The sequence below is a fragment of the Capricornis sumatraensis genome, chromosome 17 (assembly GCF_032405125.1).
Source record: "Capricornis sumatraensis isolate serow.1 chromosome 17, serow.2, whole genome shotgun sequence".
NCBI lineage: Eukaryota > Metazoa > Chordata > Mammalia > Artiodactyla > Bovidae > Capricornis > Capricornis sumatraensis.
In genome coordinates this window covers 47,825,612-47,841,940 of record NC_091085.1, presented here as the reverse complement: position 1 = coordinate 47,841,940, position 16,329 = coordinate 47,825,612, and the positions used below count along the sequence as shown (strand labels likewise).

The 16,329-nt window shown below is 43.1% G+C and overlaps 1 protein-coding gene across 1 annotated transcript in view; it reads right to left on the bottom strand.

The window, feature by feature from the left end:
• Nucleotides 1–13,206, bottom strand: part of GASK1B (golgi associated kinase 1B) — a 65,828-nt gene extending 52,622 nt beyond the window's left edge. Inside the window, exon 1 of the mRNA XM_068990235.1 lies at nt 12,297–13,206. Coding sequence (XP_068846336.1) covers nt 12,297–13,206 — 910 coding nt within the window. The remainder of the gene's footprint in view (nt 1–12,296) is intronic.
• Nucleotides 13,207–16,329: the final 3,123 nt, after the last annotated feature.

The window sequence follows — 16,329 nt, the reverse complement described above, 5'->3', positions numbered from 1 at the left end:
ATCTAGACCAAGCACTCAAATATGCTGATGAATAAGAGTGAATTTTTCAGAATCCCCCACTTTCCATCTCTAGCCTGTAGGTTCTAAGCAATGGTCCGTGGCCCCTGAATAAACACTTGGTTGGTGTGACCTCCTAGTAAGTGGTGATTTCACTGTACTCAGAAAGTGAAGAGGAACTAAAGAGCCACTTGAAGGTGGAAGAGGAGAGTGAAAAGCTGACTTAAAATTCAACATTAAAAATGAAGATCATGGCTTCGGTCCCATCACTTCACGGCATAGAGATAGGGAAACAATGAAAGTGGCAGAATTTATTTTCTTGGGCTACAAATCACTGCAGATGGTGACTGCAGCCATGCAATTAAAAGGCGCTTGCTCCTTGGAAGAAAAGCTATGACACACCTAGACAGCATATTAAGAAGCAGAGACATTACTTTGCTGCCAAAGTCTGGATAGTCAAAGCTTTGGTTTTTCCAGTAGTCATGTATGGATATGAAAGTCAGACCATAAAGAAAGCTGAGTCCTGAAGAATTGATGCTTTTGAACTGTGGTGTTGGAGAATACTCTTGAGAGTCCCTTGGACTGCAAGGAGATCAAAACAGTTAATCTTAAAGGAAATCAGTCCTGGATATTCATTGGAAGGACTGATGCTGATGCTGAAGCTCCAATACTCTCAGCCACCTGATGTGAAGAGCCGACTCACTGGAAAAAACCCTGATGCAGGGAAAGATTGAGGGCCGGAGGAGAAGGGGACACAGAGGATGAGATGGTTGGATGGCATTACTGACTCAACAGACATGAGTTTGAGCAAACTCTGGAAGATGGTGAAGGACAGGGAAGCCTGGTGTGCTGCAGTCCATGGGATAGCAAAGAATTGGATATGACTTTGCCACAATGAGGTACCATTTCATGCCAGTCAGAATGGCTGCGATCCAAACGTCTACCAGCAATAAATGCTGGAGGGGGTGTGGAGAAAAGGGAACCCTCTTACACTGTTGGTGGGAATGCAAATGAGTACAGCCACTACGGAGAACAATGTGGAAATTCCTTAAAAAACTGGAAATAGAACTGCCTTATGACCCAGCAATCTCACTGCTGGGCATACCCACCGAGGAAACCAGAATTGAAAGGAACACATGTAAGAATTAAAGATTTTAAAATTTAATAAAAAAAATATATATATAAAAAAATAATAATAAAGTACAAATTGTTGTAAAAAAAAAAAAAAAGAAAGAAATATGTGTACCCCAATGTTCATCGCAGCACTGTTTATAATAGCCAGGACATGGAAGCAACCTAGATGTCCATCAGCAGGCAAATAGATAAGAAAGCTGTGGTACATATACACAATGGAGTATTACTCAGCCATTAAAAAGAATGCATTTGAATCAGTTCTAATGAGGTGGATGAAACTGGAGCCTATTATACAGAGTGAGGTAAGCCAGAAAGAAAAGCACCAATACAGTATACTAACACATATATATGGAATTTAGAAAGATGGTAATGATAACCCTGTATGTGAGACAACAAAAGAGACACAGATGTATAGAACAGTCTTTTAGACTCTGTGGGAGAGGAAGAGGGTGGGATGATTTGGGAGAATGGCATTGAAACATGTATAATATCATATAAGAAATGAATCACCAGTCCAGGTTCATGCAGGATACAGGATCCTTGGTGCTGGTGCACTGGGATGACCCAGAGGGATGGTACAGGGAGGGATGTGGGAGGGGGGTTCAGGATGGGGAACACGTGTACACCCGTGGCGGATTCATGTTGATGTATGGAAAAACCAATACAATATTGTAAAGTAATTAGCCTCCAATTAAAATAAATAAATTAAAATTAAAAAACAAAAAGAACTGGAGATGACTGAGCAACTGAACAACAACAGTATAAATGGATCAAAAAGAATTAGAGGCCCTTGAGAAGTAGAAGTGAGGGCGTCCAGGGGTTCCAGGCCCTCATTTTACCACCCAGCCCCACATCTCCATAATTCTCTGAGACTGGGAATGATAAACACAGGAGTGGTGCAGACACACTGCCTCACTCCTTGTGACCCAAAATCAGTGTCTTGAGAAGGGGACAGTTAAGGCATCCTGGCTCCATTCAGGAATCATACCAAAAGGCCGTGGAGGTAGCAGGTTCTGATGTGGATGCTGATTACCTGGGAAGGCCCAGCCCACACTCGCTGAGAATCCATTAAGGCAAGAGGGTAATGGTGACGGCTCATACAGTGAGGAGGATGAGGCTGGGTCCCAGCCCCACCACACACGACCTGCCAGCCTTTGGAGGACATGTTTACTCTCTGAGCCTCGTTTTCCCCACAGGAAACCTGCTCAAGAGTAACTGGTGTGTGTGGCTGCCATACACTTTGGTGAGATGATGAACGTTAAGTGCCTTGCACTCCGCAAACAGGAAAAACTGGGATCATCCACCATCCACCCCAAGCACTTTCATTAAATGACAACATGAAGTGCCTGTTTATTTAGTTCACGTAAACATCAACGTAGAGAAACAAACTAAGAAAATCTAAGGAGACATTATCACGAAGAGCTGAATTAGCTTAGAAACCAAATGAAAATAACAGATAGCAATCACTGAGTGTCCTTTTGAGAGGGGTGGCGCTGTTATATATATTTTATCCACATCAGCTCACTCAATGCTCACACCTCGATGAGGTTAGTACCATTACCAATATCATGATACTCTTGAAAAAATAAGGTAGAAAAAGATTAAGTCATTTCTCCCAGACCACACAATTCTCAGGTGGTGGAACCTGGCTTCAAATTCAGGGAGTCTAGACTACCAGTGGTTATGAGCTGAACTGTGTTCCTCCAAAATTCACATGCTGAAGTCCCAACCCCAGCACCTCAGAAGGTGACTGCATTTGGAGAAAGGCCTTTAAAGAGGTAATTAAGAGTGGTCCTAATGCAATATGACTCACGTCCTTAGAAGAAGAGATCTGGGGACTTCCTTAGTGGCTCAGCTGGTAAACATTCCACCTGAAATGTTCGATTCCTGAGTTGGGAAGATCCTCTGGAGAAGGGAAAGGCTACCCACTCCAGTATTCTGGCCTGCCTGGAGAATACCATGGACTATAGTCCATGGGGTGGCAAAGAGTCAGACACGACTGAGCGACTTTCACTTTCACTGATGGTCCAGTGGTTAAGGTTTCTCCTTCCAATGCAGGGGATACAGATTCAATTCCTGCTCAGGGAGCTAGGACCCACATGCCTCTTGGCCAAAAAACCAAAACATAAAAAATAAGCAATAGTGTAACAAACTTCAAGACTTAAAAAAAAACAAAAAACTGCGCACATAAAAAAAAAAAACTGTGCACATAAAAAAAACCCTAAAAATTTTTTTTGAAAAATTTTAGTTTTTTTTAAAAGAAAAAGGGAGATTTGGACACAGTGAAGGAATGCAAGGGGCCCAGGATCACACAGTTAAGCTCATAGGAGGACGCAGTGAGAAGGTGGCTGTCTACAAGCCAAGGAAGAGGCCTCAAAGAAACCAAACCAGCCGACACCTTGACCTGGAACTTCCAGCCTCCAGAACTGTGAGAAATAAAGGTTTAAGCCATCTGGTCTGTGGTATTTTGTGGTATCAGCCCTAGCAAACAGATAGGCCAGTCCACGCTGTGAACTGCAAAGCTATTTGAATTTAAAACTCTACAGCTTCTTCCTCATGTTTAGAGTCACAGACAGGAAGTACACGCTACAAACTACAAGCAAACTCAACTGAAATGTCAATATTTGCCCATTAACTGAGGTCAGCATCTGTGTAGTCCTTAACCCACCTAGAGAAGGCAACAGATTCAGTCCCAACAGAAAGGTCATGACCTTGGGCTCAGGCTCAAGCTGATTGAATCTTGAAATCAGGGGTCATATGAAGAACCCCTCCAGGCTATGAGCGGTCACGCAGTCCAACACTGTCAGCTCCATGGGGACAGGGGTTCTTGACTGTTCTGCCCACTGATATAGCCCCCAGTGAAGAATGGTGGCACATAGCAGGTGCTCAATAAATATTTCTTAAAAGAAAAAAGGATAATGTGATGCTGGAGAAGGAAACAGACTGCATGGAACTGAGGAACATGCCATTTTCAGGCTGCGAGCACTGTGGCAACTATTAGCCACTGACCCTTCTCTCCCAGCTTCACGGGAGATCCAGGGGCACCTTCCAGAGGAACAGCAGAGAAGGCTCCCAGGTTCCCCACTAGGCCAATGAAAGTACATAATGAGCAAACAAGAAATTAGCAGAGCCCAGCCCTGCTTGGAGCCCATGCTCAGTAAACCTGTGGGTGAAGCTGACCAACTCAATTTGATTGCTAAAGAAATAAAACCCTTAAGGCTTTTCTGATAAAGAACACAACGTGTTTTCCTTCCAGCTCCTCAAAAATAAGACATGATTCCTACACTCTTGAGTTAATATTTTAAGAAAGTTTGCACCCGTGTCTGAGATTTCTAGGATTTTGAAGTCAGGGTGTTTCCAAGTAGTATGGGCATCTGAGTGATTTTTATAACTCCCTGCAAAACACCTCTGTCCTTACCTGAGAGCTTGAGACATGAATTGTGCAGCTGCAATCTCCCTGCCCTGGCAGTCACACCATCAGCCAGAAACTCACAGCATTGCTCACATGGACTCAAGAGGAGAGTGAAAAGTACACAGCATATTTCTCCTGCTTTATGATAAGATGAGGCAATACAAGGAGGAGAACAGTGAGCAACTTGGGATTTACAATGAATTTAAATGGAAGTTGGTGGGGTGCTTGCAGTTTGTCATCCAAGCAGCCTTGACACACAGAATTCCTGGAACAAGGCTACCTTAATTCAGTCTGACAACTCTGTGGCAGTAAAGCAGCATCCTAAAAATAAAGCAAACATAATGCATCTTCCATGCTAGGCATGAAAAATAGTAGGATGCTTAAATGCTACCAAAATGGTAGCCCTTGGGATTCATTTGCGTAGATGAGCGGACTGCCACAAAGGTTGGCCAGGCTGCTAAGTGGCGGATCACAGGGGCCACTGGGTTCCTCTGCTCTTTACATGGACATAATCTGCTTTGTCTTGCTTTAGATACATATTTGAAATATTTTGTTAAAAACTTATCTAAATGTATCAGCACCATACAGTATCTGGTGACCTCTGTCATGATTGATGACTTTCCCAAGGACAGTTTGGCAGAAAACATACTAATATGTTCAGTCATATTTACATACAAGTAATTGTTTATGGTAAAACAAGAAAATCTTGGAGGCATTGGCTTGTATTTAAACAACAATAACCCTTGTAGCTGTGTTTAAAGTAGTATGGTCATACTTCCCTTGAGTGAAAATTAGTATCTATATTAAATAGTTGAGTTGAAAAAATAGGTTAAATAGAAAGGTTGGCATAATGGTAAATCAGAAATCACCAGGTTAAAATTTGCACATTGCTGTCACTATCTCATGAGTATATCAAGTTATGTTTGAGCAGCACTGTGGGTAAGAGAAGCAACATGGGAGACTTTAGTATCAGACAGATCTGGGTACAAATTTCACTTCCACTGCTCACTAGCTATGTACCCTTACCAAGTCTCAGGATTCCTATATGTAAAGTATTAATACTATCTGCTGTGTGGAACTGTTAAGTAATACAACAGATAAATGACATCAAATGCAATATAGATGTTCTGTGGTACATAACACTAGATTCTTCATAGACTCACAACTAAAAAAATATTTCATTATTGCAAACATGGATTTTTTTACAAAGCCTCTGATGCTGTTTTTCAATTCAGTTTTGTATTTCCCACACAGGTATCATAGGATGGGACTCTGGCTCAGTGGTCACGGCTAGACTTTGTAGGATGGTCCCCTCCTGACCATCCCTACCTAATTACAACCTTACGCTTCCCCAAGTACACACTTCTTATTTTCTAGGATATATTTGGAGTGACACCTGTCAGAAAATGGTTCAGTATACCGTTCAGGGCCAGTATACCTGCTAATTTCACATATATATATATATATATTGGGATTCAAGGAGAAACATCTAGAATTCATCAAGTTGTACAACCAAGAACCTGACCCCAGATGAACCTTAGCTAGTGGCTTTGGGATGACAGGATCACTTCTGTCAGTTTTACAAACAGACAAGTAAAGAAGTACCTGGAGCTTTATCACTGGGACCTTTTGTCTTTGGAATGAATGGGCAGAAAGCTTCATCTGAGAGGCTGCAACAGGCACATCATTCAATCCCAGCCTCTGATGCTCTTTCTCCCTTTGCACCTTATGGACCCTTTTCACATCAGGCTAATTTACATGACTTTGAGCAAAGGTATTTAACTACACTAGGCCTCTCCTTCTACGTCCACAAAATGTCTCTCATAGAGTACCTGTCATAAAAGTTTAGGAGGATTTAATGAGATAATAGGTGCACGGTACTTACAGCAGTGCCTGGTACGTAGTGACATTCAGTATTATTCTTGCTGTGGTTACAGTGCTGTCTCCTTAAGAAATAAAATAGCCCATATTTGGGCATCAGCATGCAAGTCATCAACGTCTAGTTGTGTTAAATAACTGACTAACAAGTACATGAATAGGTTGTGGTGATAGGGAAAGAAGACACACTTAATTAAGGCCCCTGAAATGATTTGGTGAGGAAAGCAGATGATAAACAGGAAGTTACAAGACAAGTGCTTGAATTCTTCCTGGAAAATAAACTCATTGTGTGACCTTGAGCTGCTTTCTTCTTATCTTTCTTTCTTCTCAAAATTGAAGTAAGAAAATGTCTCCTGCATAGGTTTCTTTGAAAGATTAACTGAGAGAAGCAAAATATCTGTATTCACCACCCAAGACAGACTAGCCATGTTCTTGTTACCAAGCATAAATTCATTTTCACAAACATTCATCAAAAGTCAGAGAAGAAAAACAACACTTAGGGAAGATTACTTACAGGGCTGTCTCCCTAACCACTCTCCCAGATATTAAAAGCTTTACTCCCAGACCAAGCCAGATCATCAGAAAAATACATACCTGAGTTCTACTGTTCCTGCTATAGAAAACTCAATATCAAATTACATTACAGTATGAGGTTGCTTCCCAGGTGGCTCACGGGTATGAGGCCACCGTACACTATGGTATGAGGCCACCATACACTATGGTTTGAGGTCACATACATTACAGTATGAGGGGCTTCCCAGGTGACTCAGTAGTAAAGACTCTGCCTGCCAAAAGAGGAGATATTGGCTCGATCTCTGGGTTGGGAAGATACCCTGGAGGAGAAAATGGCAACCCACTCCAATATTCTTGCCTGGAAAATCCCATGGACAGAGGAGCCTGGCGGGTTACAGTCCATGGGGTTGCAAAGAGTTGGATACAACTAAGTGACTGGGCACATGAGGTTGCAGACCATGTTATATTGATGGTCCTCACAAGAATAAGCTCCATAAACCTTATTATTTGCATAATTCAGAGGCTGCCAAGGACATTTTTCATTACCCTTTTCAATGAGCTATTTATAAGATACTGCAGGAGAAAGACCAGCCTGGATTTAGGACAAAAAAATGGTAGCAGTTGTCCTGAGTTTTGAAAGCCTGAAGCAAAATATAGATTCACTGTTTAGAGTCAGTGGAACAGTCCAAAAATGCATTCTTACATTTATTCAAAAATATTTGCTGAGCACCTACTATGTGCCAGACTCTCTACTGGGATCCAGAAACACAGTGATGAGCAAAACGGGAGATATCTCTGCCTTCACAGACCTAAAGCCTAGTGGGAAGGAAGAGATGATCAACAAGCAATTGTAGTTACAAAGCAGTGACACAGAATGAGCCAGAAGCAGATGCTGGGTACCTAGATGAGATCTATCATCACTTTAGGTAGATGCGGAGGCTCAAATAAAGCTAAGCTTGGACCAAGAGAGGCCTAGGAGGACCCCAGAGGGAAGATACGCATATCTGTGGAAATCAAAGGGAGAAAGACACAAGTCAGGATAAGGCTAGGGGTAGTACTAGGAACCTAAGACTGTGTATCCCCTACCATAGAACTGATCTATATATGTTCTTTACATCAGTACAATGTCTCCATGAATAGAATCATATTGTGCAGAGTGCTCATGCTGCTGCTGCTGCTAAGTTGCTTCAGTCGTGTCCGACTCTGTGCAACCCCATAGATGGCAGCCCACCAGGCTCCCCCATCCCTGGGATTCTCCAGGCAAGAACACTGGAGTGGGTTGCCATTTCCTTCTCCAATGCATGAAAGTGAAAGGTGAAAGTGAAGTCATTCAGTTCTGTCTGACTCCTAGCAACCCCATGGACTGCAGCCTTCCAAGCTTCTCCATCCATGGGATTTTCCAGGCAAGAGTACTGGAGTGGGGTGCCATTGCCTTCTCCAAGAGTGCTCATAACTATATTTAAATTAGGTCCTAGCCTCCTGAGGAAATTGGCCTGATTTTATGACTCTCAATAACTACATTCTAGAAGAAAGAATCAAAGAAAGAACAAAGAAATTTCTAGTATTACCTAAAATACGATCTTTGGTATTTAATTCATCACATAGAGAGTCATGTCAATGTAACCTTGGCAGTTTCTTTCCATGCCACTTACTTCTGAAAGGAGAGGGGAGCACCGGTCTATACTGGGATTATAAATGCCTCCTTCAAATTGAATCCAACTGCCTTCTTCATTCTCAAAGATGCTGGATATTTGGAGAATGTAATTAGATACCTTAGAGGTATCCTGGCACCTTAGTTTCACTAAGAAAGAAGGACACCTGGGTTTCAGTCCTAGTCCTGTCACATAAAGAAATGTTATGTATCCAGAGAAAACTAATTTGAAAAGACACGTGCACCCCAGTGTTCATAGCAGCAGTATAAGAGCCAAGACATGGAAGCAATCTAAATGTTCATCAACAGAGGAATGGATAAAAATGTGGCACATATATACAATGGAATATTCCTTAACCATAAAAAAGACTGAAATAATACCATTTTCAGCAATATGGATGGACCTAGAGATTATCATACTAAATACAATAAGCAGACAGACAGAGAAAGACAAACATATGATATCACTTAGATGTGGAACCAGCAAAAAAATGATACAAATGAACTTACTTACATAACAGAAATAGATTCATAGACATAGAGAACAAATGTATGGTTCCCAAAGAGCAGGGCATCTATTAAAAGTTTGGAATTAACAGATAACACACTACTATATAGAAAACAGGTAACCAACAAGGACCTACTGTATAGCACAGAGTATATTTTGTATATTCAAAATCTTTTAATAAACTATAATGGAAATGAATCTGAAAAGAATATATATGTGTATAAAAAGAATATATATGTGTATGTATAACTGAATCACTTTGCTGTACACCTGACACTATCACAACACTGTAAATCAACTACACTTCAATTAAAACAAAGAAAATGATAGATGAGGCTTGGAGGCTAGATGAGTTCATTGAGGCTACTCAATGAAATTGGTATCTCAAGTGATTAGTGTAGTAATACACATAGCCAATATTTACTGAAGGTTTTGGAGAAGGAGATGGCAACCCACTCCAATATTCTTGCCTGGAGAATTCCATGGACTGTGGAGTCTGGTGGATTACAGTTCATGGGATGGCAAAGAATTGGACACAACTGAGCAACTAACACACACACACACATACACACACACATACACACACACACACACACACACACACACACACACACACTGAAGGTTTTCTATGGATTAACTAACAACAGCCTCATGAGGTGGGTATTGTTTCATGGAGAGTCGCATGACTGGTAAATTCAAACTCAAGCAGTCTGGCTCCAGAGCCCAGGCTTCTAACTCCACTTCACTCTCCCAACTCCATCCAGCATTTTCCCAGGGAATCTGAAAGGACAGATCAGACTATGGTTCCTCGGGATACATTCAAGCATGCATCACCTCTTCTCAAGGGCCTTTACAAGGTGAAATGAATGGCAATAGAGCCTCCCGGGGTACCCTCTGAGCTGCTGGCCCAGGATAGCCTCAGTGTGCGCCTGCTGTCTCTGTGCTCTCCCAGTTCTCCCTTCTCCCCAGGAACTCCTGTCTGGAGGAAGTGATACAGCCACCTAAGCCCAAAGGCGAAGAGCTGATGTCATGAAGTTTGCTGGGCCTGTGCTCAAAACTCTGCTTAGCCATATACACGAGGCCAATTACTTTGCCTAAATAAGCCTCAGTACAACAAAGGTCCATCTAGCCAAGACTATGGTTTTTCCAGTGGTCATGTACGGATGTGAGAGTTGGACTGTGAAGAAAGCTGAGTGCCGAAGAATTGATGCTTTTGAACTGTGGTGTTGGCGAAGATTCTAGAGTCCCTTGGACTACAAGGAGGTCCAACCAGTCCATCCTAGAGGAGATCATTCCTGGGTGTTCATTGGAAAGACTGATGCTGAAGCTGAAACTCCAATACTTTGGCCACGTCATGCAAAGAGTTGACTCATTGGAAAAGACCCTGATGCTGGGAGGGATTGGGACCAGGAGGAGAAGGGGACAACAGAGGATGAGATGGCTGGATGGCATCACCAACTCAATGCACAAGAGCTTGGATAAACTACGAGTTGGTGATGGACAGGGAGGCCTGGCGTGCTGTGATTCACGGGGTCTCAAATGAGTCGGGCATGACTGAGCGACTCAACTGCACTGAACTGAACTGATCTACTAAGTGGAAATAATAACAGTGCCTACCTGCTAGCACTGTTGTGAGAAACAGGAATCAAGGTGTATATGGACTGTATGTCTCAATTTGTGTAGTGTTTAGCAAATAGCAAGCACCCGCTAAAAATGAGCTTTTAGCAACATTTGATTGAATGTTAGATAAGTTTTCTCACATCGGCCTCCTTCCGGTGAAGACTCTGTGAACTTGAGACATGGAAATACACCTGTGAATCTGAAGCACTTAGCCATGAACCAGGATGAGTAGGGAATGACCAGTCTTTCTAAGCAAATCACAGGTAGTTCAAGAAATACCCATTCTAAGGCTAAATTACACTCCTGAAGTCAATAAAATGCGGTTTGGCTTTTGACCACTCCCGAGGCTTTAATGCGTTCCAGTCCAGACTCCACAGGGCCTGGGCTGAAATGCTTTTACGGTGACAGGAGGGGGCTTCCCAGGTGACTCTAGTAGCAAAGAACCCACCTGCCAATGCAGGAGACATAAGCGAGGCTGGTTCGATCCCTGAGTTGGGAAGATCCCCTGGAGGAGGGTATGACAACCCACTCCAGTATTCTTGCCTGGAGAATCCCATGGACAGGGGAGCCTGGTGGGCTCCATGGGGTCCATGGGGTTGCAAAGAGTCGGACTTTGCATTCACTGAAGTGACTCAGCACGCACTCACATGGTGACAGGAAGTAAAGAAAGCCTTTGAGCTTACAGTCTCTTTGGGGTTCTTTTTAGCTTCTTGGACTAGCCTGGATTGAGCTAGTGACAATTTCTGGGATCACTATGCTTTCAAATACAAGTAAGGGACCTACCTTACTTTGTCCTAACACTCCAGAATTGCCTCAGGCACCAGAGAAAATTCTTTCTGTGGCATGAGCATGGCCACACACCAGTCCTGGCCACCTGCAGCCGAAGCAGCTGGCTGTACACCCTGGAACTTGACAAAATGTTTATCACCTGACAGCATCTGGACACTCAAGTTCCATAAACCATAGTCATGGACTTGGAGAATCCACCAGCTGATTAGTGTATCTATGGAACAAATCACCTCTTTTGATCTCATTAGCTTTGTAAATGAAAGCGGTTAAATCCATTGTGAAAAATGAAGGTGTTGAATCTAACAGGATCTGGCTCTGGGCCTCTTAAAAAGATTCCATCTGCAGAAAAAAGATATCCCACCTCTCCACCCCCACCTTACTTTTAAAAACTTCCCATGCACAACATTCTACTTACTTCCATAGTCGTATCCTATTTAATAATATGCCTTACTGTCCGCAAGTTCTTTTCTTCCACTCCAGCTTCCACTCCTCATCACTGAAATTGCCACTGGCTTTAATTAGGTTTAATAAACCTCTGGGACGCAAGGTCAGGGAAACAGAGAGCTCAGATTACCGCTGTGGGGGCTTTCTCTTGCCTGTGGAGGACAGCTTGCATCCTCCCAAAGCTGGGAAAATCAAGGATGCCAACCACGTGGATAGACAGGCTGCTGCTGCTGCTGTCCAAATGGGAACCGTGGGTGGAGAAAATCATTTAGAAAAAGAGAGGGAGGCAAAAGAGAAAATCAAGCCCAATCCCCGACAGCTGCAAATAACGAAGCCTGGGAAAGGGTTACCTTGGATGAACTCAGACTTTCTGCTCACAGAGGGCAGGGTCCGGTTGAGTCCCAGGATCCTGTCTAGGTGGAAGGCAAACACCTCGCTCATGTCCAGAGACTGCTTGAGCAGCCCGCAGGGGCTGGGACCGCAGGCGGGCACCGAGGGCCGGGTAGTCCCCTCCAGCACCAGCAGGCGTGCTCCACTCCTGGACTGGGCCGGCTGGAGACCCGCCACGGCGCCGTTGGCCAGCAGGCGCATCTGGCCGATGTCTTCTTTGCTCAGCCACGATGGGGCGCTCTCGCTGTAGATTCTGATGTTGCTCTCCCCGGCCAGGGGCAGCTGCACATCTGCGCCCCCACCTCTCGCTCCCGGACCCTGGATCCACCTCCAGGGTCGCTCCCCAGCCTTGGCCAGGTTTCCTCCTGGGATATGCCCGGGTACTTCAGAATCCATTGCCCTTGCAGCTACCTGAGGCCGAAGGGATGGTCCCACCAAAGCCTCGGGCCCCGGGACTCTAGAAGCCACCGCATACTTTTTCCTGCGCTTCGGTTTCACTGTGCCACGTATGTTGGCCGGCTTGCTGCGCTTTGAGCGCAGGGTGATGTACACCACGTTGGGCTGCAGCGTGGTGCCATTGCCCTGGGACTCGGGAGGGGCCAGCGTGCCATCCAGGGGTATCTCAGGGAACGGGGCCTCGGTGGCAGCCCGGCTCCGGTGCGGCCCCTTTCCTGCCGGCCTTGCGTGCTGGATAGAGGCGCGCCCCACCTGGCTGACCAGGAAGCCCAGGTAGATGGCGCAGGCGGTGCCCAGCAGGAGGTTCCTCCGCGTCCTGGGGCGCCGGCCGCTCCAGAGTTTCCGCACCCTCGGGACGCACAGGGAGCAGAGGAACCAGTTTATGAGCTGCCCTGGCTTGTCCGGGCAGCTCATTTCTCCGCGGTGTCCACATGCTGAACAGAGTTTAAACTCGGCCGTTGGTGCCTGCTGACATGAAGCATGGTTTTCTGAAAGCAGCTGTCGCCTCCGCTCGGGTGTTTAAGTGGTCTCCAGTGGGTCGAGGTGGCAGGTAGGCGTTGGTGATGGAGCCGGGAAGGCTTCTGACACTGGCCACAACAAACCTTTTACACCGCCATCAGTCTCCCCAAGGAGGAGTCTGACTAGTTCCTGGGAATGAATGGAAAGAGTGCACTGAGTCACAGTCTCAAACTCCCGTTCAGTTCCTCCACAAGAGGAAATTTTAAAAAACGGGACCCTTTCCTTTCATTACTGTCACCAGTAAAGGATTTTATAAATGGAGTTAAAAAACAAACAAGATAGATCTATACATTTGATATTCAGTTGCAATTAGTAAAAACAAACTACCAAAATCCAACACTGTTTTATAACCTGTAGCTAGAGTCTTTTAATTTGATCCTAAAGGAAAAGCATTAAAATTGGACAAATCCAGGCTTTTCTCTTTGAAATTAAAAAGTGATTTAAGCAAAGCAACAAAGGGTTTTAAAAATCTATAGCTATCTTCTATTTTTAGAAGTCTTGCATTAATTAACTGGGCAGAAGCACCAAGTATTAACATTCAAATTCAGAAATATATTCTCTTGATCTGATAGTACAATCTCTTCTTCATAATACATTTCATTATCTTACATTAAGGGTCATTATACTATAAAGCCATACATGTTCACATATCTTGGAAGTAATTACATTTATTCGGTCATACACACACAAACATAAACACAAAACACGCATCTAACTGTTTTTTATTCCTTTTCTTTCCACCAAATTCAGCTGAAAGAAAACCCAAAGCTTTCTAGCTGTCTTTTTTCACATTATTAAAAAGAAGAACTGGTAAGCAACGTTACTTACACAGCTGGCCCCGTGCTTGGCTCCAGGAAGAATGTAATCTCTGACTCTAATGCAAAGAACTTTTAAAGGCTGAGGCATGTAAGTAGAACATATTTCATGGTCAAGAGTGTTCCACATTTCAAATATTTCAGCTCAGCTTTAAAAGTTCCCTTGAAAACTACTGATCGCAAAGCAAAATGGATACTTGTTAACTGGCTGCTGACAACCCACTTTTAAGACATGTGAGGGGTTTTTTTTAATATTAAAAAAAAAGAATTTTAATTTTAAATTCTGAAAAAAACAAATGCCGTCCAGAAGCAGTTTTCATTCAAATATTTCTCCACTTATTTTTAACCCCCGGGAGCCCTCTAGTGTCCTGTTTAGAAACAGACTCCTGGAATTCAAAGGCAGGGTTTGCTTAGCAGCAGTAGAATAAAGGCCTCCTGAAATGAATGCCATCACCCCAGAGGCCTGGTATTAGAGCATCAGAGTTCCCAGGGACTCACCTTTTCATCCTGGCTGTGTCCAGAGTCACATTGATCTCCCACCTCTTCTGAGAAGTGGCCTAGAAATTCATAAAAAGGTAAGAAAGGGTTAATGCAAATGAGGGTTAAAATAGAACAGGCAAATAGGAGTACACATGGGTAGGAAGACATTTACAGTGTGCCGTTCCACAGTACAACAGTCACAAAAAGAAAGTTGTGGATTCTCTCTGATTGGAGGTATTTAAAAAACAGGTTAGTGATTGGTTTAGGTGATCTGTGTGTCCTGGCGCAGAGGCAAGGGTTGATGACCTCTGGGTCTCACTTAGACTTACCGTTTTTGCTTCTACAGCAAATAGAATCTAGAAGGCACACAGGCACACTGGAAGCAGACAGAGAATGACTCCCCACCCCCCGGAAAAGAAGGTTGTGATATGGGTGTGGGAGAAATTGGAGTATTTTCTGTAATCCTAAAAAGACTACAATTGACAATGCAAAGAAGATCAAGGAATTAGAATATATATAGAAGGAAAGGATTAACTTCCAAGTGATGAAATACCAAAAATTGGAATAGAACCGTTCCTTTAGCACTCAAACTCAGATCTTTCTTCCTCTTTAAAAGTTCTGCCATGTGGAGGAACGGGACAGGACAATTCCAGTACTGACAGTGGCCTAGAAATACCTGTAGATTCTGTCTAAATTTCATGAGAATGTAAGCATCAAATTGATTTCCATTGTACTTCAGTGCTCTTTTTAAAATTTTTATATGGGGAGGGAGGTGGGAGGGGGGTTCAGTGTTGGGAACTCATGTACACCTGTGGTGGATTCATGTCAATATATGGCAAAACCAATACAGTATTGTAAACCAAAAAAATAAAAAAATTTTAAAATCAAAAAAAAAAGTAAATAAAATTTTTATTGGGGTATAGTTGATTGACAGTGTTTAGTTTCAGGTGTACAACACAGTGATTTAGTTATACATATACATGCATCTATTCTTTTTCAGATTCTTTTCCCATTTAGGGTATTACAGAGTATTGAGTAGAGTTCTCTGTACTATACAGTAGGTCCCTGTTGGTTATCTACTTTATATATAGCAGTGTGTGCATGCCAATCCCAATCTCCCATTCTAGCCCTCCTCCCTATCTGCCCCCTACTGGTTATCATAAATTTATTCTCTAAATCAGCGAGTCTGTTTCTGTTTCATAAATAAGTTCATTTGTATCATTTTTGGATTCTGCATATAAGCACTATCATGTGATACCTATCTTTCTCTGATTTACTTCACTCAGTATGATAATCTCTAGGTCCATTTATATTCCTGCAAATGGCATTATCTCGTTCTTTTTAGTAGCTGTTAATAGTCCACCACATATATGTACCACATCATCTTTATCTGTTCCTCTGCTGATGGACATTTAGGTTGCTTCCAGGTCCTGGATATTGTAAACAGCCATACAGTGAACACCAGGGTGCACGTGGTCTTTCAAACCATGTTTTTCTCCAGATATGTGCCCAGGAGTGAGATTGCTGGATTATATGGGAGCAATACTCTTGAAAGCACACCTCCATGAGCACAGAATTACTTTCTAGATAATAAATATTAACTTCTTGAAAGAAAGCTATAACAAAGCTGGTTTGTAAAACTATCTTGTTATTTTCTTGTATTTAGAAGAATAACTGACCTGAGCTCTTTAAAAAGTAAAAGTGAGTGTTTGGCAGAGGCCAG